General features: G+C 44.8%; 1 protein-coding gene across 1 annotated transcript; it reads left to right on the top strand.

Annotated features, from left to right (window-relative positions):
• Positions 1-7,190: 7,190 nt before the first annotated feature.
• LOC116915125 (cytosol aminopeptidase-like) lies at positions 7,191-21,676 on the top strand. Its single transcript, XM_032919568.1, has 3 exons — positions 7,191-7,229; positions 9,056-9,113; positions 19,922-21,676. Exons 1-3 carry the CDS (start codon positions 7,191-7,193, stop codon positions 21,466-21,468), a joined length of 1,644 nt encoding a protein of 547 aa, XP_032775459.1. The 3' UTR covers positions 21,469-21,676.
• Positions 21,677-22,969: the final 1,293 nt, after the last annotated feature.

Below are 22,969 nucleotides of genomic sequence, written 5' to 3' on the forward strand. Positions count from 1 at the left end.
TGTGCTTGCATGGTATGCACTCACCCCCCCCCACACACACACGGGATAGAATATAAAAAAATAAATCTTTAATTAAAAAAAATAAAAGAAAAAACTTTTTTTCAAAATCGAATATTTGCTTGCCAAAGCTCCTATTACTGCTGCTGGTTCTAAGCTAGCATGCTGGAAATGAGCTACAGATGAATCCAGACCACTGCTCAGCTGTCTTTAGAGACAGGAGCCCCCAGAACTCTTAAGTATCGTAATACCTTTCTCACTGAATTATCATTTGCTCATTGAAGCTTTATTTTGCTTTCAAAGCATAATATATTCTGATAGTAACAATGGACAAATTTTACCCAGAAGGACTTCTTTTGTAGACACCATTGTTCTTTTTCTTGGAGGAGGGTTGGGCAGGAGGGAGTCTTGATGGACATTTTGGAAGTATTTACAAAAAAGAGAACAAGGAGCAGGAAAAAGGAGGAGGAGGAGGAGGAAGAGGAGGAGGAGGAAAGACAACTAGTGTCCATCAGTGGTTAAGCAAATTAACAAAATCTGGTAAAGGTAGAAAGAATGTAACACCCAAATTTTGGCACTTTGGAGTAATAATTATTTCTTGCTAAAAGCCAGACACTGCTACATAGTAAGATCTTGTGTCAAAAACAAAACAATTCAACACCAACAACCACCCTCTGACTTCTTTCTCCAACATTCCATCCACCTCTGTGGCTTTGGACTCCATTTACATTGCTGAACAATTGGTGGTGGCTGGTGACTGGCAGCTTGTCATACTCTTTCTGTTTTTTTGTCTCTCTTGAAACAGATTTGCCTTTTAGTCTTGATCTCCCCTTCTTCTAGTTCTGCCTGAGCGCTTCCGTTTTATTTGTCTATCTGGCAACATGGGAAAGAGTGGGTAAACTAAGTAAATAAATAAATAAATAAATAAATAATCAAATAAATAAATGAGGCAGAGCGCAGCATTAGGGGGAGGAGCTGGGGTGGGGGATGGGCAAAAAACCAGATGGGCCCTGAAAGAGGAAAGGAATCTGACTGGGAGGTGACAAGGAGGAGATTAGTGGGAAGCAGGGTTATGGGTAGGGAAGAGGGAGAGCCACAAAAAGATACTTTCTCTGAATGTGCCCTGTAGAGTATCTAACGCTTGTGCCAATTTGAAACAATGACAACATTTAAAAATGTTTAGTTACTAATTAATCTACTTTCCCACTGGAGAGTCTGATGAGCTGGGTCTGCAGTGGATCCTGGAACTGTGCTGGTTACGTGGTCCCCAGGTATCTCTGGGGATCTCCAGGCATGGACTGGAGTACAGATCTAAGTATTTGGGACTGGTACTTAGAAGGGATTCTGAAGTCCCTGCCCAAAAGAACCTGGGTTTAAGCTAGAAGGCATCGTCATGGAAATCCCCACATGAGGACACTGTCTTTACATGTCCTTATACATGTCCTTATAGGACAATGTCGTCACGTTTTCTTACCCTTGGATGCTGTTGTCACAACCTCTCTTCTCTTGCTCAGGGACAGCAATTTCCTGAAAAGCTTGGTTTCCTCGTCTGATGCTTCAGACAATCAGCCGGAGTAACTAGAAGTGGATTGTTCTTTTTACCCGTTCTTCACACAGGAGCGGGCAGATTCACAACGGTTCATCCCCCTGAAGAAGCCACATTTTAAAAATCTGAAATAAGGACTTAGGCCAGGCCAGCTTCAGGCCTATAGCCAGCACAGTCACATGGGTCCCAGGCTGACACATTACCATCCTTGGCTCAATATTCTGCCGGTGCCACCCTGTAATGGTTGATTTTTAAACAAGGAGTCTGTCTTTTTCCGCTTCCTGCTGCTAACACCACCGTTATGCAGATTAGCTAACAGGAAGAAAGGGTGTTCGTTTACTCTCACGGTTTCAGACGTTGAAGGTTGAGGGGACCACAGTTGGCAATGGCCTTCTTACATGTGTGGCTCCTCAAGGTGGCCCTGACCAGGCTAAGTCTGCCATGAAAAAGTCACATGACTAGATTGGTCCACGCAAGGGAGCAGAGCACCCATCTCTTCCAATATCTCAACGTGGAGAGCAAATGTCAATGAGTTTAGAAGACAAACCACATGCACACTGTTGCAGGGTCTCCCGACTTCATTTCCTGCTTAGCCCTGTAAAGCACCCGTCCGGTGTGGTGCTGGGTCACTGGTTTCACAATACAAGGCTCTCTGTTCTGCAAGGAGAGGAGTCACACAGAAAGAAGGACCGTTCTCTCTTTACATTCTGGGGTAGCATCACAAAAACCAAACAAGCACCATCACCTGTCATTTAAAGAGGAGCAACGCATACAATTTCAGAAAGAAACCTCCACAGACGGCATAATTTTCTTATAAATATTAACAGAGACCCATCGCTGGACATCAGTCACTCCCTTTATCTAGATATGTCTTGTGATTTAGGCCCATCCAACGTCGACAACGTCTGACTGAGAAAAATCTGTGAAGCAAATGCAGAAAGAACCAAGAATGCCAAAAATAAACGTTTCCACCCTGAGCTGAAGAATGAGTTGCTTGTGTATTCATAGGTTATAGAAAATGTGGGTTTTATTTACCCAGTTTCGCACAGCCAACACCGATCAGAAACACGCATTCTTACTTTTGCTGATGTAGACTGGGTCTCAAAGCAGCACAATGCCTGTTCGCGGAAACGAACAAAGAACACCTTTGTGTCTTTATCTGAGAATGCTTGCCAGAATCCATTCCAAATAAGCAGAGGAACGTTTGCTTTTATAGTTGTATATTTTACCGAACTTCATAAACCCGGAGCTGAGCGGAGTTTTGCATGTAGAGAAAGAAAACTGATATCAGGAAAGAGGACAGAGAAGAGCCGAAACGTTGGCACCTCATCCGTTACCCATCTTTGATTCACTGAAGTCACAATAGGGTCCATCTTCTTAGATTCTCGGAGTCCAGGTTTGAGCTTCACTTCCCCATCCAGGCACTGACCAAAGCGCTAGCACGGGGCGACACCCATCAACTCTTTCTTCATCCTAAGATATCTCATACAATAGCCATCTTTCAACCCAGTGGCCAATGAATATGGTGCATCCTATTGGGTGTCATTCTCTAGTGCTCTTCTGTCTTTAGATATCTGTAATCTTAGACTCTATCCAGTACTGTTATATTGGTTTATTCTGGGCAAGGTCCCTTACTGAACCTGGAACTCACTGTGGAGGTAGACTAGCTGGCCAAGAAGTCCCAGGGGTCATCCTATCTCTGGCCCATCCCACTGGGTTTATAGATGTGTGCTGCCCCACCCGGCTTATTTATGTGCATGCCAGGGACCCAAACGGAGGTGTGGCAAGCATTTTCCTACTCCCTCCTGGTGTGGAAGAAACAGCTCGGGGACCCCAGAAAGCAAACTTTTGAGGACCCTTCCCTAGCAGTGTGAAAAAGAGTAACCTGGGACAGTACACCATAAAAGATGATTCTTACTCCTGGGGTCATTTAAACCAAGAGCAAGCCTGGGACTGGTGGTTTCCATTAGAAGCCATGGGGAGCAAGCCAGTAAGCAGCACCCCTCCATGGCCTCTGCATCAGCCGCTGTGAGTTCCTTTCGTGACCTCCTTCAATAATGAAGGATGATGTGGGAGCCAGTCCCCTCACCTTGCTTTTGGTCATGGTGTTTCATCACAGCCAGAGAAACCCTGGCTAAGACAACCACCAATGTCAGACAAATCAGAATCCCAGTAGAGTTAGAGAGAGTGGGGCAGGCTGCCCCATGAGAAACATGCAAAAGAGTCTGATGCTTACAATTATTATGTAATATTTTAAATAGCCAGATATTTTAAAAATAAACCTTGATTCTACATACAGTTAGCCAGTCATTTTGTAATTGTTAATCTTAGAGCTTAGAAACTAGAATATCGTACACATTATCTCTAATTCTTATTCTCTATATTACCCTATGCCATCTTCTATATACCTTAAATAACTTATTTGGCTCTTTATCACTTAAAAAAGCCTTTATTTTTTTACTGTGTAAACATAAATTTGTCTTAATCTGTCTTAATTAGGGTTTTACTGCTGTGAATACACACCACAACCAAGGCAACTCTTCTAAGGGAACATTTAATTGGGGCTGGCTTACAGAGGTTCAGTCCAGTATCATCAAGGTGGGAGCATGGCAGCATCCAGGCAGGAGGAGCTGAGAGTTCTACATCTTCATCTGAAGGCTGTTAGCAGAATAGGATGAGGGTCTTAAAGCCCATGCCCACAGTGACACACCTACATCAGCAAGGCCACTCCTCCTAACTCCCTGGGCTGAGAATATATAAGCCACAACAATTTATAAATCCTTATTTATTAAAATTATTTTATCTTATATCTTTATAATGTTTTTTCTTCATTTTTTATATCATCAGACACAATAGTCATGTAGATAGGCCATCCACTTTTTTATGTTTAAATAAAATTGGAAGGGTCTGCATAGCTTTTTAATTGTAAAAAAAAAACCCATTAATATCTAACCATTATTTTGTGATTTTAGGCCAGCACAGCTGGAAGGAGGAAGATAGCAATTATTTTAGAAGATAGGGCAGAAGCCCTGTATTTCCTGTATTTGGGTCTTTGAAAATCCACTTTAGTATTTGTGTTTAAAGAGGTCAAACATGTTTTGAAAATCCTTTAAGAGTGTGTGCACACACGCATGTGCATATGCGCGCACGCGTGTGTGTGCGCGCGCGCATGCAATATACAAGAGTAATTTAGGAATTAGGTTTGAAGTTCGAGCCTGTAAAATCTGATGTGTAGAAAGGAAGAACAGAAGGAAAAAGAGCGTGAAACACTTCAGGCACCTCATCACTGTGTCAGTCAGGGGTCTATTGCTGCAAGGAAAGGAAACAGGAACAGGAACAGGAACCGGAAACGCCTAGACCAAAAAGCAAGTCGGGGAGGAAAGCATCTATTCCGCTTACACTTCCAGATCACAGACCATCACTGGAAGAAGTCAGGACAGGAACTCAAGCCGGGCTGGAAGCTAAAAGCAGGAGCTGATGCAGAGGCCATGGAGGGTGCTGCTTCCTGGCTTGCTTCCCCTGGCTTGCGCAGCTTGCTTTCTTAAAGAACTCAGGACCACCAGCCCAGAGATGGCTCCACCCACAATGCCGGCCCCTCCCCCATTGATCACTGATTGAGAAAATGCCTTACAGCTAGATCTCCCGGAGGCATTTCCTCTACGGAGGCTCCTTCCTCTCTGATGACTCTAGCTTGTGTCAAGTCAACACACAACAACTAGCACAGTCAGTCATCAGGAGGTTTTCTGGATCTGGGGCCTCTCCAGCCACACTCCCTGCTGCTGCTGCTGCTGCTGCTGCTGTTGTTGTTGTTGCCGCCGCCCGCCCCGCTGCGCCGCCGCCGCCGCCTTGCTGGCCATTGCCCGCCGCCTGGCCAGCTTACCGGCTGTTGCTGCTGCTGCTGCTGCTCATTGAAAAAGTGTGTGTGCACAGACAGACACTCAGCTAAATGGCGCACACGCACTCAGTTAAATGGGTTGAAGCCATTTTATTGACTTTATAATTGTACTATTTAAAAAAGAGAGAGAGAGAACTTTCCCCTCTTCCTCTGAGGCCTTAAGAATTGAAACGTATTGGGGCTGGGATTTAGCTCAAGAACTGGGAAGCTTAGGCCCTTTCGGTCCCCAGTTCAAAAAAAAGAAAAAAAAAAAAAAAAGAATTGAACTGAGAATTGGTGCCGCTTGGTCCTTGATCTCTTAATGTTTTTTGGCTTTTTAATTTTGTTTTGATCTCTGTGTCTGTTTTGGAGTAGGCCGACCATATCGACAGGGCTGTTTCATCGCAACTGAATCAACGCTACGCTGTGGGTCCAAACAACCTGTAATCCATTTTCACAGTGCAAACCCATCAACAGGAAGCCACTTGGCCCTTGCAGGTGATACTCTGTTTTGAATTGTTTATCTACACTTCCCCGTGTTTTTAAATCTACGGAACCTTTTCTAGAGCCAGACTGTAAGGAAGATTTTCTTGATGAAGGTAAACAATTTTTTTTAAAATGCACTTTGGCAAAATACAACGAGATCTGGAACTTAGAAGCTAGCGAAGCATCTGAGGAGATAAAAGTACTCTGGAATCCAGCTGTCCCATGGTCTGCCTCCTCCTTCAGGTGGGCCTCCTGGTTTGTCCTATCTCAACCATCTATTTGTAGTGGTACTTACTCTTTCTTCTGTATGTCGGTGCCAGGGTCCCAAGGAGGAAGGTTCAGGAGACCAGCGATGAAGAAGATAGAACACGTGGGCTCTGGAAGTGTGGCACGAGCTGTGTCTAATGCCAAGCAAGTTTATTAAGAAGTACAGCGTCTTGTATACTATTTCAAGGGGAGAAATGGGACAAGGTCAGAAGAAGCTATCATGGGATAAAGTCAGTGGGAAGCTAATCAAACAACACGGTACACAAGGGGAACACAGGGCATCTCAAGAACTTGGCAGACCAAGCACACAGTGGCTTTGGGACTGATAACCGTAGCTCCTTGTGGTGAGAAGAGTTGAGTTATCAGAAGCCATAGCTCCCCAGGGCCCAGGCCATCACTGGCTCTGCATGTTCCTGGGCTAGAGAAGGAGCTATGGTCCTTCTCCACACATCAGGGGCTCAGGGAAAGCTTTGCATGAACCCAGGCCTCAGCAGGAAGGGGGTCTTAGACCATTCCTTGGGTATGGGTTGAGGAACACAACACAAGACCGTGGGTGTCTCTTCTCACAACAGGGTTGGGAAAACTGAGTAGAACAGTTTTTGAGAGGAAAAGCTTAAGGATTAAGATTTTCAAAAAACAAAAAAATGTCGCATCTGAGGTGCCCAGCAGATATCCAGATCAAACTGCCCTGGGCACATCCAAATATGTGAGTCTGGGGTACAGAGAAGTCAGAAGCAGAAGAGGCATGTGTGCATGTGTGCATGTGTGCATGTGCTGGCATCCAGCCATCATCTAAAGAGACAAGGAAGAGGAGAAAATTTGGACACCGTCCCCCCGGCCAACAAGTCAAGAAGGGAGCCCGGGTGAGGCCACTACTGAGCAGGGTGAAAATCCAGACTGTGTGTGTGATGCAGAAGACCAGAGAGGTTAAAGATGGGAGAGGAGAGACTGAGCCCAGTACCAATGAGAGCTATGCCAGAGGCAGACAGATGTCACTGTCACTAGAACATTTTGACGGCAATGGACCGAAGACGGGGCCTAGAAATCATTCACCTCCAGGTGAGACAACGTCACCAGCACTATGCCAGACTTGGAGTATGTGATGTTCTTAGAAATTTGTCTAGTTTTTTTTTTTTTTTTCAAAACAAAATGGCACCTCGAACAGCTGCACAACAAAAAGATGCTGTTAAAAACTTCATTGCCACCCACACATCTCATAAACCATGAGAGCTCCCGGATGACTAGCATTAATAATTTTTATGGGGCAGCTCTCCAAGACATCCTGAAAGAATAACTAATAAAAGCAATTGTAAAAGGCCGAACAGAAATAGAAAAACTGTCTGGGAATAAGCCATGCCTGGTGAATTTCTATGTTGTAATGCTAAGGAGACAACCATAAACACAGGGCGATGACGTCTGTGGTTACCGAATCCCGCCTATAACACACCCGTAACCTGCCAAACACTTGTCCAGTATCCTATGCCAGTTTTATGTCACTTGTCTACGGGCTGCTACTGAACTTGCCTCGTGTTCCACTTCATCGCACAGATATTTTTACTGAGAAGACGGGAGAAGGCTGTGCTTGCTGCTGAAGGAGACGGAGATGAGTCACAAGCAACCCGCGTCTTCAGAAGCTAGAGAGAGAAAAAAAGTCTCTCTGCTACCAGGCTGGCTGCCGCAGTAATAAAGACCGTGACTCCATTTGTCTGTAATCAACACGAGGAGGTAGAGGCAGTCCGTGTTAGAGAATGTGTGATCAGATTCAAAATGAGGGTAATGGGCGTATTGGGCACACAGCTAAATAGGTGGGTAAGTTAGTAAAAAGACGTTTTGGAATATGTTGGAATTAGTAGGGAAACCGAAGCAAAGGGTCATAGAAAGAATACTGTCAAAAATAAGTAAAGATTCTTGAAAAATTGTGGCCTTGGCAGCTGGATGGATTTTCAATAGGTAGAGAGAGATGAGAAACTACTCTGGGCACGGAGACCAGAGGGAAGTGGTCTGTAAGGGTTTATCCAATGGAAGGGCCCTTGGCCTTGTGACAGAAACCTCTCTGCACAAGGGCATCCTTTATACCCGTGAGTCGGTATTGTCTCCAGTTCAATCCCTACCTCGGAGTCAAGTATCCTATAGGAACAATGCGTATGAATGCCGAGCTTAGCCTGCAGAGGGGAATGGGGCTGGGGGTGAGAGGAGAGTTGGGGGGAGGGGGTAGTGGGTTGTGGGAATGGGGGGCAGTGGGGAGACAGTGGAGGGGTGAGTAATGGTGGGGTGCCATTTTATTTCCTTCTTCCTTTAACGAGCATTGTCTTCATGAGAAAGAACACTTTGAGTTGGGTAACCTGGAAATTGTGTACAAGAATACACAAGGTGAGGCTGCTAGCCAGCCTCATCAAGATTCCTGCTGTAGACCAGGCTAGGTCACAGGCTCCGTGTTCTTCAGACCTGCTGTGAATATAGGAAGTGTTCATGGCTTCCCCTCCTTCCTGCTTTGGTCTGTTGGTTGGTTAGTTTTGCCTTGCCTAGGGGTCCAACCCAAGGCCTGGTGTGTGCTTTTCATGGTAACTCCTAGGCAGGTATCCAAATGCTAACTGACAGGCTGGCAGCTCCTTGAAATCTTTTCCTGTGAAATACAGACAAGGCAGAGACTGAGGGAGACAGAAAAAGAACAGGGTCTGGAGGAAGATCCTGTGTTCCCTGCCCTCAGCTGGTACACTGCCTCAGAAAGGTCCCCATATGTGTGGGAAGGCTGGGGAACCGTAGGCCACCCTGGTCACACGGAATTCAGTGACCTAAACCCGGAAGGGTTTGTGCTTGGTTCAAAGTTCCACCAAAGTCATCTCAAAATCCTTAATAATTTTCTCGTCTTGCCCCCCATACTCTAGAAAAAGAAGGGGGCAAGGACGGGCTTCACCCAGGGCCTGGTCCACCTTTTCTTCTCAAGTATGCAAGATGTTAGGACAAAGGGACGCCGTACTGTCTGTCCCGGGTCTGAGGGAGGAGCAGGAAGCTCTGAAAACTTAGATTTTATCCTTTGGGGAAACATCCCAAGGCCAGGGGTTTGACTCAGTGATAGAATGCTTGCCTAGCATGCCCTAGGCCCAAACAAACAAACAAGAACATTACAAGAACAATAGACTCCGAGGCCAGAGGTGGTGCGGTTTAAACCTATAATCCCAGCGCGCCTGGGGCAGAAGCAGGAGAAACCTGAGTTTGAGGCCAGAATAGGCCCCAGAAGAGTTTCCAAGCTGTTTAGAATTTCATAGTGAAGCTTTGTCTCACAAAGCAAACCAAACAAAACAAAACGCGCGTGTGCGTGCGTGTGCGTCTGCGTGCGTGTGCGTCTGCGTGCGTCTGCGTGCGTCTGCGTGGGCGTGCGTCTGCGCGTCTGCGCGCACATGCGTTCTGTTTCCTGATCTGCCAGGCATATTTTCAAAGATGTGATACCCACCCTCCAAGCAGCCTTCTAGGAACGACCTCCTGGCCCTCCAATCCCTCCAGCACCACAGTGCGGGGAGGGAGGCACGCATGCACCGTAAGGCAGAGAGGAAGCACGGGTTCCACAGAAGCCCACCATGGGCCTGCAGCTCCTCTCCCGTCACAGGCCTCCTCCAGGGCCTCCGCTGGCTCCCACCTAACTACACAGGTCTGTTCTCTGTTTCCTGCCTTGCCCCTTGCAGCAAAATGCTTCCTTTCCACTCCAACCCGGAAATCTTGGGAGTCCCATTGGCTTCTGATTCAGTCCCCACGCCTGTCTGGCTTCCTTGCCTGGATTCTGGCCTTCTCCAGGGCTTCATCCGTACTTGCCACTTTGGACACAAGATCCACCAATGTCAGGAAGGTGGTCAGCGCTTGGCCTCTGTGATCTGACTCGGATCAATGACAAGAATGGTCAGGTTCCGACCTCCAACAGTTTGCACCCACAAGGTCCTTTCTTGTAGAGATTGGCCAGCACCATGCCTGGTCCCAGTCCTCAGTGTGGCTGTCATTGCTTCTGGGACTCTGTATTATTAGTAGTTACCATTGTGCCACTGTGACCAAAATGTCAGACCAAAATAACCCAGTCTGGGGAAGGTTTATTATCTCACAGTTCACAGTTGCCGTGTTCATCCATGCCTTCTTACCTGAGCTCCCACAGCATGTGAATAATTCAACAATTCAACACACTTCTCCAAGGACCTGCTGCACAGCTCACTGAGAACATCTCCTGATGGCTGAACGTTTTGTTGAGTGCTTTGCTTGACAAATGCACTTAGCCCCATAGCATCTATATTACATAGATGCTGCCTATCGCCCACCCCGCCCCCCATGAAAGGACGCACTGACACCAGACTAAAAGCGAGACATTACAAGTTCAGAAGTTCAGATGTATGCCAAATGGTGAATACATAATTACAGCTCTGCCAGCCAAACTCATGGTCATGTCCAGCTCCTGTGTTTTGAATTCTTATCTATTTAACTCCGCGATCTATTCTCACAACCAGAGTGACATCCATTATGTACAAAAGAATGTGTTGACCGATGGAGGATAAGAATAGTCTGGCTCCTGCCTTTGGAGGCTTTCCAGTTGCTAGAGGGATATGTGTGCCCACAAACAATTACCACCTTAGTTTGTTTTGTCATCACTGAGACCAATACTGGAAAGAGACAACTTCAGGGAGAAAGAATTTCTTCTGCTCACAGTTTCACCCTACCATGGTTGGGAGTGGGTTGTGGAACAACCCAAATCATGGTGGACAGGAGGCAGAGCTGAGGAATACAGGAAGGGGACAAGCCACTATCAAGTCCCTAAGGGGCCTATGTCCTCCAACTCAGCCCCATCCAGTTTTTCACCATCTCTCAACCAAACCAGCATATTTGTGATGGTTGGTGTGGTCAACTTGACAGGATCTAGAGTCACCTGAGGGATGGGCTTCTGGGTGTGTCTGTGGAGAATTATCTCTATGTTTTATGGGGAACTCACTAGAGATGACTGCTCTCATGACTGACACAGTTTGTAGACAGTTGAGTCTTTATTCCAGCCAAGCTGAGACTATACTTAGGTATTTGGGACCCAAGGGTAGCAGTGAGCATTCAGAGTAAGGAGTTTTTAAAGGCAAAAAGTTCATCCTGTTATCTCTCTTGGCAGCTGCAGGAAGTGGTTTTGTGTAAGCAAGCAGTTTAACAGAAGCTAAGATAAGCAAAGCAGTTAAGTGGAGGGAGTTCTGTCTTAGCAGACAGTTTAACCTGAGTTATCCTAAATTATCAGGGACAGCTTTTCCTCTGGCTCCTAGAATAGAGTTGGATAACTTTTTATGGGGCCTACAATCAAGAGATCAAATTGTAGTTAGGCCTAATGGCCTCAGCAAGAATACAGGATGAAGGAACCTCTACACTATCACAATGTTACAATGTTAATTGCTGTGGAAAGACTGATCTTATTCATGAATGAGGCTGTTTCCTGCTTGTGGAAGCCTGGACTGTATAAAAGAGAGAAACTGAGCTGAGCAAGCATTTAGGGATCTCAGCTTCTTACCAGTGGATACAATGTAGCCAGCTTCCTCAAGCTCTTGTTCTGTATCTTCCTTGCCGTGATAGATTGTAATCTGAAGTTGTAGGCCAAAATAAATATTTTCCCCCTGCAACTTGTCTTTGTCTGGTATTTTATCACTGCAACAGGAAAAAAACTAAGATAATATTATAAATCCATTTCTACGACTAGATTAAGTCAGAATCCCCCACAACCTAGTCACTTCCAATGAAGTTCCCACCCAGTACATGAGTTTCCAGGGGGCATTTTATATTCAAATTATAACATCTGCAGAGCACCAGGTAAGAGTTCTTTCACCTCCACCTCTAACCTGCCTGTGCTGCAAAGCAGTGGCTCCAAAGGAAAAGTATCCCACATTCAGTTTTAAGTTGTCCCCAAACCAAATGGCAAAGGCAGCAAGATTAGGCTTCCCGTCCTTGTGAAGAGTCAAATCACAACAGCTTTATTCAGACTAAAGATGTGTCCTGGTTTGCTCTCTGTTGTTGTGAGTCACGCCAGGGCCAAAAGCAACCTGGGGAGGATAGGATTTCGTTTGGTTTCCATTTCTTAATCACAGGCCATCACTGAGTGAAGCCCAGGCAGGAACTCAAACAGGGAAGGAACCTGAAGGCAGGAACTGAAGCAGAGGCCTCACAGGAACTCTGCCTACCCAATGTCTAGCTCAGCTTCCTTTCCTACACAAGGGTGGTACTGCTCACAGGGACTGGACCCTCCCACATCAGTCATTAATTAAATATATCCTCACAGGCCAATCAGGTGAAGGCATTTTCTCAAGTGAGGTTCTCTCTTCCTTGATGCGCCATATCCATTTCAGTCATCTAATATTTATACCAAAAAAGACATGGGGGGCATAAGCTAAGGTAAAAACCTGCTAGCTCAGGGAGGTAACTATTTTCTCAACTACAGACAAGATATCTATTGACAAGCCTGATTCTACAACTAGCTCTTTAGAAATCTCTTTCAGGGCTGGAGATGGCTTAGTGGTTAAGAGCACTGACTGCTCTTCCAGAGGTCCTAAGTTCAATTCCCAGCAACCACATGGTGGCTCACAACCACCTATAATGAGATCTGATTCCCTCTTGTGTCTGAAGACAGTGACAACTACTTGTACAACTACTCATACAACTAAAATAAATAAATAATAACTAAAATAAATAAATCTTTAAAAAAAAGAAATCTCTTTCAATCTGTGTCTTTCTACTAAGCTAATCTACCTTTCTCTTGAGCTTCTCCAAACCAGAGGGCTCCTCATCTCTCTTTCCTAGAATACTGTTCTGCCTGTATACCGCCGGCTGTTTCCCTGTTGCTCCTGCAAAGAGAACAAAGAGAAAGCCTATCTCCTATGTGAAGCTCCTTCCATACAAGTGTTGTGATTTACCATAAAGTTATCTGTATTTTGATACTAATTCCACTGCCCCAAGGACAGCTGCCTAGTCACATACTCAGGAATCAGGTGACTTCACCAGAACCTTCTCCCCATTGAATTTGTAAAATACAGATGAGGGGCAGGTACAGGGTAGAAGGAGGCCTGCCATTGGAGGAGAAGAAAGGATGGTCAGGAGAGAAGTTTGAAGGAAGAGGAGGAGACTGAAATAGAAAAGGAAGAAGAGACAGGAGGGAGAGGGAGAGCAGCCGTGGCAGGAGAATGTGGTGGGTGACGTTAAGATTCCACGCTGTACCTTTACAGGTTGTTATGAATGTTTTTAAGGGATGGATGGTGCTGGGCTTTGTATGTTTAGGTGGGCGGCAAATTGTGTTGCATGTTCTTTTTTTTTTTTTTTTGGTTCTGTTTTTCGGAGCTGGGGACCGAACCCAGGGCCTTGCGCTTCCTAGGCAAGCGCTCTACCACTGAGCTAAATCCCCAACCCGCATGTTCTTTTATATGATGGTTTGAGTGTAGGAAAGTGTGTGGCGGCAGGAAACACTGGGCCACCGAGGAGTTGGGATGAGTTTCTGCCAAGATATCTCGCAGATATCTTGGGGCACCGCGATGCTGAACCTAGTGGGGATAAAAGACAACCATACTTTTTCCATTTTTTATATTTTACAACATACAAGCTCTCCCAAGCCAAAAGAGAAAGAGAAAGAACTCTATTAAAGGTCCAATTGCTTATAAAAAGAAGTCCCTAGTTCCTCCCCTAAACCCCTGGGCAGGCTGAGCCACGTCAGTCCTGGTTGAGACTCCAAGCCAAGTCAGTAGGGGCTGAACCATTTCACCTTTATGGTGGGGTAGTTCGAGTCCTCCCATCGGACTTTGCCTTGGGTCATAGAGCAAAGAACGCAAGACTTCTCCCCAGCAGCCTGCCTTAAAATAGGCAGGGACTGTCCTTCCTTAGCACTCATATCTATGGAGGCTTTCAGAGGCACGCCCAAATTACATCTCTTCAGGACACAGCTGACTGCATCAGACGAATGCAATTTCTACTTAAGCTTTTATATTTTACTAACAATTAGGTTTTTTATGTACAATAGCCAAATAGCCTTTATCATTTTTTTTAAAAGATCAGCCAATAGTACTCTTTTTAACGATTTATTTATTTATTATATATAAGTACACTGTAGCCATCTTCAGACACACCAGAAGAGGGCATCAGATCCCATTACAAATGGGTGTGAGCCACCATGTGGTTGCTGGGATTTGAACTCAGGACCTCTGGAAGAGCAGTCAGTGCTCTTAACCACTGAGCCATCTCTCCAGCTCCAACTGTTTGTAGTCATTGTTGGTGTTTGTTTGTTTGTTTGTTTTAATCATAAAGTACAGCAACTGTAGGTAGGGCTCTTGTCTTAAATAGAGAAAGCTTGAGTTAAATTGTGTTCCTCAAACATTTGCTTCACTCGGAGACCGTGCTCTGGAAATCCTAAGAGATGACAGCCCCTCGGTCTTGATGAAAACTGACTAGTTTGCATGAATAACTTTCATCTCCCTGACCACAAATAGCAGCTTACCATTCTGTGGCACCATGAAGACGAGTCCCGATTTCCTTTCCATTGAGAACTAGCAGAGCTGGTTTTGATGGAAGTGAAGATCTGATTTGGGGTCCTCATTTGAAAAAGATGAGGGTGAGGCCTGGAGAAGTGGGCTGAAGAGAAATGCCCACAGCCCCGAAAGACCTGGGAAGGAGCAAGCATTAGATTATGAAGGAGCCAGAGATGACTGAGGGGCTCAGAGATTGAGGCCTGCTCTTCTAGAGGATCAGGGTTCAATACCCAGCACCCACAGGATGTAACTCACAACCACATGTGACGCCAGCTCCAGAGGGATCCAATACCCTTTTCTTGCTTCCAGGGGTACCAGCACCAATGTTATCCCATGTGACACCCATCCACAGAGACATACACTGTACACATAAATAAAAATAGATTTTTTAAAAAAACATTGAGCAATGGTACTCCAAGGCTCTATACTTGAATGTATAGAACTTCAATAAAACTGGTCTTAAAATAATATATATTATTATATATTATATTAATTATATTATATATTATATATTTATTATACATTGCATAATATGTCATATATTTTATATCATATATCATGTATCATATATCATATGAACATCATATAATTGTGTCATATTATAATATATATAATATCGATATTTTATAAATTTAAGTTATATATAATTTCAAGTTATATATCAAGTATATATAAATTAAGTTTTCTTTGTCATACTGAGTGAGTTATTCATAAACAACCAACTTTGAATTTTTGTTAACGGAAGATTCAGTTTGACCACACCATTTGCTGGCCAAGTGACCACAGGCACATTAAGTGCTTAGAGTGTCACATTCTCATTTGAAAAATGGAAATAATGCCCTCTACCTTCTAAGCTCTTCAAAGAGTCTTGTGAAACACGTATGTAAATTGTGCATATGAATTAATTTATATATTTGCATATGTAAATCATGACCTGGAGGTGGTGGTGCACACCTTTAATCCCAGCACTCAGGAGGCAGAGACACAGCAGATGGATCTCTATGAGATCTCTATTAATTATGTCATCAATCATCTGAAACACCCATCCGACAAGGGCTTGGCAGGGGCTCGATCTGCATCAAGCACTCTGCTGTCTTCTCTACAGGTAAACACTCTGCTGTGTTCAACATGAAGATAGGAGAGCTTTTATCTCGCAGGGCTCGGATCTCCCGGAAACACTGAGATGTGACCAGGCTACTTCCTTGTCTGGGTTTGAGACTTTGTTACTGCTTCACCAGTAACAGAAAGTGTGACAGACAATGTTGCTACTCGTTTCCTGCAGGCATCTGAGCTGTTTGCTTTGCCTTCTGAGTCTTGTAAGGGGAGGACCCCAGTGGGTGGTACAGGGACACTCAGTGTTTGCTCCTTAGCCACGAAGACACCACCGTACACCTGTGGAAGCCAAGGGCAATGGGTGGCGGTTAAGCATCTCCCTCCATCACATGGGTTCTAGGGATTGAACTCGAGTCATCAAGCTTGGGAGGCAAGCACCTTTACCTGCTGAGCCGTCTAGCCAGCCCCCTCATTAGTTTTCTCTGCTTCAGAAAAGGCAGAGACCACATAGTTCTGTATCCGAGAAGGCATCACTTCGTACCAAAGCCACAGGTGACAAAGACAAGGCACGGCTTTTAGGGTTGGATTCTTGGCACACTCAGCCAGCAGGACGTGCAGGAGCACTAGAGGCTTATGGGGGACTGCCTGTAGTAACATTATTCATCCACGAAGCAGGGAGAATAAGCTCACATGACTCATACGACTCTGAGGATTAACTGGGGTACTAAACTCCTGAAAACGAGAACACTTCTAACAAGTTAGCAATACCAGGCACGAAAGTGAGTAAGAAGAGGAACACCTTGTGTTGCTGCCAGTCAGAGCGGCAGCAGGTCAGGCACAGATGCCTTTGAATGTTGGTGAGTAATCAGGGTAGCGATACTAGTATACACCGAGAAGAGGATCATTACCGGGATTTTACTCTGCTCAAATACCCTGGCACATGTATTCTTTCATTTAGTAACCCTGTGCTCTGCACAAGTGGGTGAGCCCTGCAGCTCATTGACTGTCCTGTGTTCAATCCTGAAGAAAAGCCAAAACCAAAACAACGTTTTCCCTGTTTCACAGACTAAAAAGCTGAGGCACTCAAGGGAGTTATAGCCTCCAAAGTTAAACAATAAAGCAATCAGGATTTAAAGTTTATCTCTACAAAGACTTTAGACTTTAAGTATTTGTTGCTATGGTTGGATGTAAAGGGTTTTAGTCAAAAGGTTATAAGTGCGTGTGTGTGTGTGTGTGTGCGTGCATGTGTGTGTGTGTGTAGGGGGTGTGCTTTTTCCTTCAGTGTGCCCCTGAAGATCTAGTTTGGCCACTGGACAGCTTAGGTAAACTTTGTTTCCATCTACAGTCTAGGCCAGTATGTCCCTGACATAGGAGTTTAATAGTTACATAGAATTCCCACCTCTGCTACTCAGATCAGCAAATGGGAAACAGACCTAAGGTGTGCTACCATTTTATTAAACATGGGACACATTAGCTAGTTTTATGTCAACTTGACACAAGCCAGGGTCATTTGGGAAAGGGGACTTATTTGAGAAACTATTTCCATAGGATTGGCCACTAGGCAAGTCTGCGGGGCATCTTCCTGATTAATAACTGAGTGAGAGGCTCCAGACAGCTGTGGGCCATGCAGCATGTGGGCCTGGGTTCTATAAGAAAGCAGGCTGAGCAAACAACAGGGAGCAGTGTCCCTCCATGGCCTCTGATTTAGTTCCCGCCTCCGGGTTCACGCCTTGAGTTCCTACCCTAACTTCTCTCCATGATGGAGTATGATCAGGACGTGTGAGCTGAAATAAAACCTTTACCCCTCCCCCAAGTTGTTTTTGGTCATAGTGTTTATCACAGCAACAGAAGGCAAACTGAGACACCCTTACAAAGGACAACCATCAATGGCCATACTCGTCACTTAAAGTCTCTTTACACTAGCCGGAGCCACTTACATACTCCATACAATCTCAATTAAAAATCCTAATGAATGAACAGGAAAATAAAAATCCTAAAATCCAAATACTCAAAATGAACTTGAAAAGGGAGACCGAAGCTGTAGACCAGCTGGCTTCAAAACATATTACAAAGCTACAGTAATCAAAATGGCATGGGAGAGCCTTAGCACAAGCCGTGAAGAGCAGTAGAACACAGCAGAGGGTCTGACTCACCCGTAGAGTCAAATTGTCCGTGACAAGGAAACAAAGGTGACACAGTGTTGGGGAGAAGGTAGCCCCTTCCACAGCAGCACTGAGAAAACTGTATCTCCACATCCAAAAGAACGTACACCGTGTACAGTAAGTAGAGCCGTACCATACGTCATGTGCGGAAAAACGTACTCCAAGGAATTAACAATGTAAACGAAGACCTATAACCATAAAAGTAGAGGAAAACAGAGACCCATTGGATTCAGCAAGGGTTTTTCGGAAAGGACACTAAACACACAGGTAACAAAAGGAAAAACAAAACCATTGCACTTAAGAACGTGGGAGAGTCCCCAGCTCCGAAAAAAAGAACCAAAAAAAAAAAAAAGAACGTGGGAGAGGGGGCTGGGGATTTAGCTCAGCGGTAGAGCGCTTACCTAGGAAGCGCAAGGCCCTGGGTTCGGTCCCCAGCTCCGAAAAAAAGAACCAAAAAAAAAAAAAAAGAACGTGGAGAGGGCTGAGACACCTCTGTGCTAAATGGTTCCTGATGCTGTTTGAGGATCTGAATTTGAACCCCAGAAACATTTGTGACATGAACACACACACACACACACACACACACACACATAGGACTAGGTGGAAAACAATTGAAAAGAACGTCTGTGCAGCACAGGTGTAGTGGTTTGTACACATTTGGCCCAGGAAGTGGCACTATTAGGAGGTGTGGCCTTCTTGGAGTGGGTGTGGCCTTGTTGGGGTAGGTGTGGCCTTGTTGGAGTAGGTGCGTCACTGTGGGTGTGGGCTTTAAGACGCTTGTTCTAGCTGCCTGGGAGCCAGTCTTCTCCTGTTTGTCTTTGGAACAAGATGTTGAACTCTCAGCCCCTCTTGCACCATGACTGCCTGGACGCTGCCATGTTCCCGCCTTGATAATAATAATGGACTAAGCCTCTAGACCTGTAACTCAGTCCCAATTAAACGTTGTCCTAATAAGAGTTGCCTTGGTCATGGTGTCTCTGCACAGCAGTAAACCCTAAGACAACAGGAAACAGCGCCTGGAATGAACAGAGAGGATCGTTTGTAATCGTCTGCAACTGAAGACAGACCAAATCATAAGCAAAGGACTTGAAGAAGGAATTCTCTAAAGGATATACACAAATGGCCCACAAGCCAACAAAAAGAAATATCATTACTAGTCACTGGGAAATCTAATCAAAGCCACAAGGAGAGCCAGGCTTAATGGCCCACACCTGTGATCCAAGTACTGAGAAGGCAAAAGCAGAGGACGTGCAAATATGGGTCTATCCTGGGCTACATAGCAAGATGCCACCCCATCTCAAGGAACAAAAGTGTAAAGAGCAGCTCCATGTGGTGCTGTGCACCTAGAAAGTCAGGGCTCAGGAGGCTGAGGGAGGAGGAGCTAAAGTTTGAGGCCAGTGTAGGCCACATATCAAGCCCTGCTCCCTTGACCCCCATCCTCACAATGCTAATAATAAGAAAATGGTCAGGAATGGAGTAGAGAGGGAGGAGGGGTTATATGAAATTCCATGGAAGAATCCTTGTACTTTGTACTCCGTGTTTTTACAAACTTAGAATTGCTCTAAAAATGTCGGTTATTTCTTATAAATGAGACCAAAGTAGAGAGAAAAAAAGTGAATGTAAAAAAAAGAGCCATCAAAAACTAGAAGAAAGTACAAATTAATGAATAAGTAAAAATGACTAGATGAGGAAACTGTCTCTCAAGAAGAAAAATACAGCCAGAGAGGTGGCTAGTGGGAAAGACACTTGCCGTAGATGACCTGAGTTCCGTCCCCAGGGTCCACTGGTGAAAAGAGGGAATCAACTCTTGAAGTGTTCTTTTCACCTCTCCACACTTATGCGCGCTCTCTCTCTCTCTCTCTCTCTCTCTCTCTCTCTCTCTCTCTCTCTCACACACACACACACACAAATAAATAAATAAATAATAAAGTAATTAAAAATTTTTTAAATGAAAAATACTAACCATGAAAAACTGAAAAAAATCACAAAAAATATAAATAAACTCCTTTTAGCAAATTCTTGTTAAAAGCACATTATCGAGCCGCGCGAGTTGCGCTCCGCAGGCTGGGAGTGAGAGGTCTCTGGGATCGGGGTCTGTCCACCGCAGACATGACGAAGGGCCTTGTTTTAGGAATTTATTCCAAAGACAAAGATGATGACGTACCACAGTTTACAAGTGCAGGAGAGAATTTTAATAAGTTGGTGTCTGGAAGGCTGAGGGAAATGTTGAACATATCAGGACCTCCTCTCAAGGCAGGCAAAACCCGAATCTTCTATGGTCTGCATCAGGACTTCCCCAGCGTGGTGGTGGTCGGCCTTGGCAAGAGATCGGCTGGTGTCGATGACCAGGAAAACTGGCACGAAGGCAAGGAGAACATCCGAGCTGCTGTCGCAGCGGGATGCAGGCAGGTCCAAGACCTGGAGCTGCCGTCGGTGGAGGTGGATGCCTGTGGAGATGCTCAGGCTGCTGCGGAAGGAGCTGTGCTTGGCCTCTACGAGTATGATGACCTAAAGCAGAAGAAGAAGGTGGCTGTGTCGGCCAAGCTCCATGGAAGTGGTGATCTCGAGGCCTGGGAGAAAGGGGTCCTCTTTGCTTCTGGGCAGAACTTGGCCCGCCAGCTGATGGAGTCTCCAGCCAATGAAATGACACCAACCAGATTTGCCGAAATTATTGAAAAAAATCTCAAAAGTGCCAGTAGTAAAACCGAGGTCCATATCAGAACCAAATCCTGGATAGAGGAACAAGAAATGGGTTCATTCCTAAGTGTAGCCAAGGGGTCTGAAGAACCACCAGTCTTCTTGGAAATCCACTATACTGGCAGCCCCAGTGCAACTGAAGCACCCCTGGTGTTTGTGGGAAAGGGCATTACCTTTGACAGTGGAGGTATCTCCATCAAGGCTTCTGCAAATATGGACCTCATGAGGGCTGACATGGGAGGAGCAGCAACAATATGCTCGGCCATTGTGTCTGCAGCAAAGCTCAATCTGCCCATTAATATCATAGGTTTGGCCCCTCTTTGTGAAAACATGCCTAGCGGCAAGGCCAACAAACCAGGGGATGTTGTCAGAGCCAGGAATGGGAAGACTATCCAGGTCGACAACACTGATGCCGAGGGCAGGCTCATCCTGGCCGACGCACTCTGCTATGCACACACCTTCAATCCCAAGGTCATCATCAATGCTGCCACTTTAACAGGTGCCATGGACGTAGCCCTGGGATCAGGTGCCACTGGAGTCTTTACCAATTCATCCTGGCTGTGGAACAAACTATTTGAGGCCAGTGTAGAAACTGGGGACCGAGTCTGGAGGATGCCCCTCTTTGAGCATTATACAAGACAAGTCATAGATTGCCAGCTTGCTGATGTGAACAATCTTGGAAAATACAGATCTGCAGGTGCATGTACAGCTGCGGCATTCCTGCGAGAGTTTGTGACTCATACAAAGTGGGCACATTTAGACATAGCCGGTGTGATGACCAACAAAGACGAGATTACCTATCTGCGGAAGGGAATGAGTGGGAGACCCACAAGGACTCTGATTGAGTTCTTACTTCGCTTCAGCAAAGACAGTTCTTAGTTCAAACACTCAGAAATTCTTCCTTCTGTCTTGAATTGGATAGTTAGCCTTCAAAAATTTTGAATGAATGAAAATCTTTTAAAGACAAAAACGAATGTTGTTCTTTTTTTAATCTTAATTTTTGGAATATTTTAGTATGCTTGAATCATGGAAATCTAAATGATATATGAATTAATATAGGTCCTTTATTAAAAATCTTGTAATAGTATGTATTTTTCAAGCCATATTTACTATTTTTACAAGACAGGGAAAATCTTAAGTCCATAAAAACGTACAAAGGGAGCCAGACATGGCGGAGCACAACTTTGATCCCAGCACTTGGGAGGCAGAGGCAGCTGGATTTCTGACTTTGAGACCAGCATGGTCTATAGAGTGAGTTCCAGGATAGCCATGGCTACACAGGAACCCTGTCTCGGAAAAAACAAAAACAAACACCACCACCACCAAAATATACAAAGGAAAATATAATTAATGACTTTGTTACATTTTCTAATTTTTGATTCTTTTTTTTTTTCTTTTTTTTTTTTCCCCGGAGCTGGGGACCGAACCCAGGGCCTTGGGCTTGCTAGGCAAGCGCTCTACCACTGAGCTAAATCTCCACCCCCCCTAATTTTTGATTCTTAAGGTAGATTGTTTAAGTGTTCATAAAACTTTCAAAATCCAGATCCAGTGCAGTAAATAAATTACAGTATTTCCTTCTGATAATTGTTTGTTCACTGTGATTTAGTTCTGTGAAGGATCACCATTTAAGAAACTTGTGAGCTAGAGTCAGCCATATTTAATTCTTGGTCACACCAGGTCTTTGCACCGGGGTATATGCAAATGCTCTACGGGGTGTCCCTTATGTGCAAATGCTCCAAAAGGGTGTTCCAGCATAAAGATGATTGTCAGCAAAAAAAAAAAAAAAAAAAACATTATCCATGTGTGCATGTGTGCGAGCACACTTGAGTGTACATGCACCACAGTCAGTGCACATGGGAAAGACAGAAGACAACTTGTGGTAGGTAGTCTCCTCCCACTGTGTGAGTCCCAGGGATCAAACTCAGGTCGTCAAGCTGGGGACAAGTGCCTTGAAGTACAACCACCTCACCAGCCTCAAATAAACACTTTATTTAAAAAAAAAAAAAATAGGTTCTCACTATGTAGCTCCGGCTGGTCTTGAACTCACAGAGCTAGGCCTTTTGCCTTGGTGATGCCAAGATTAATGTTTGTCTCCCGAATAAACTATTCTTAAGAGGGACAATAAATGATCATTAAGAAAATTATTCCGTTTAAAATGATGAGATTCCATTTTTACCAATGAACTTGGCAAAGACTAATAGGCACTCCCAGATATGGTGACTCAGGACTATAAATCGGGATGATTGTTGGTTTTAAAAAAAATGCCAGACTTAGAAGACAAATATGATTGCTTGCTTTGTACTTCCACGCTAAGTCATAGCCTAAGAAATTCACAGGGGAGCAAGAGCCAAGAAAACTCAACTTCTTTGATTTGTTAGTT

Source organism: Rattus rattus, chromosome 1 (genome assembly GCF_011064425.1).
Source record: "Rattus rattus isolate New Zealand chromosome 1, Rrattus_CSIRO_v1, whole genome shotgun sequence".
NCBI lineage: Eukaryota > Metazoa > Chordata > Mammalia > Rodentia > Muridae > Rattus > Rattus rattus.

Bases quoted from the DNA above. Each gene is read 5' to 3' on its own strand.
- LOC116915125 (XM_032919568.1), top strand. From the start codon at position 7,191: ATGGACCGAAGACGGGGCCTAGAAATCATTCACCTCCAG. The intron at 7,230-9,055 runs GTGAGACAACGT...CCCATACTCTAG, and splicing joins TAGAAATCATTCACCTCCAG to AAAAAGAAGGGGGCAAGGAC. The intron at 9,114-19,921 runs GTATGCAAGATG...TCTTGTTAAAAG, and splicing joins GGTCCACCTTTTCTTCTCAA to CACATTATCGAGCCGCGCGA.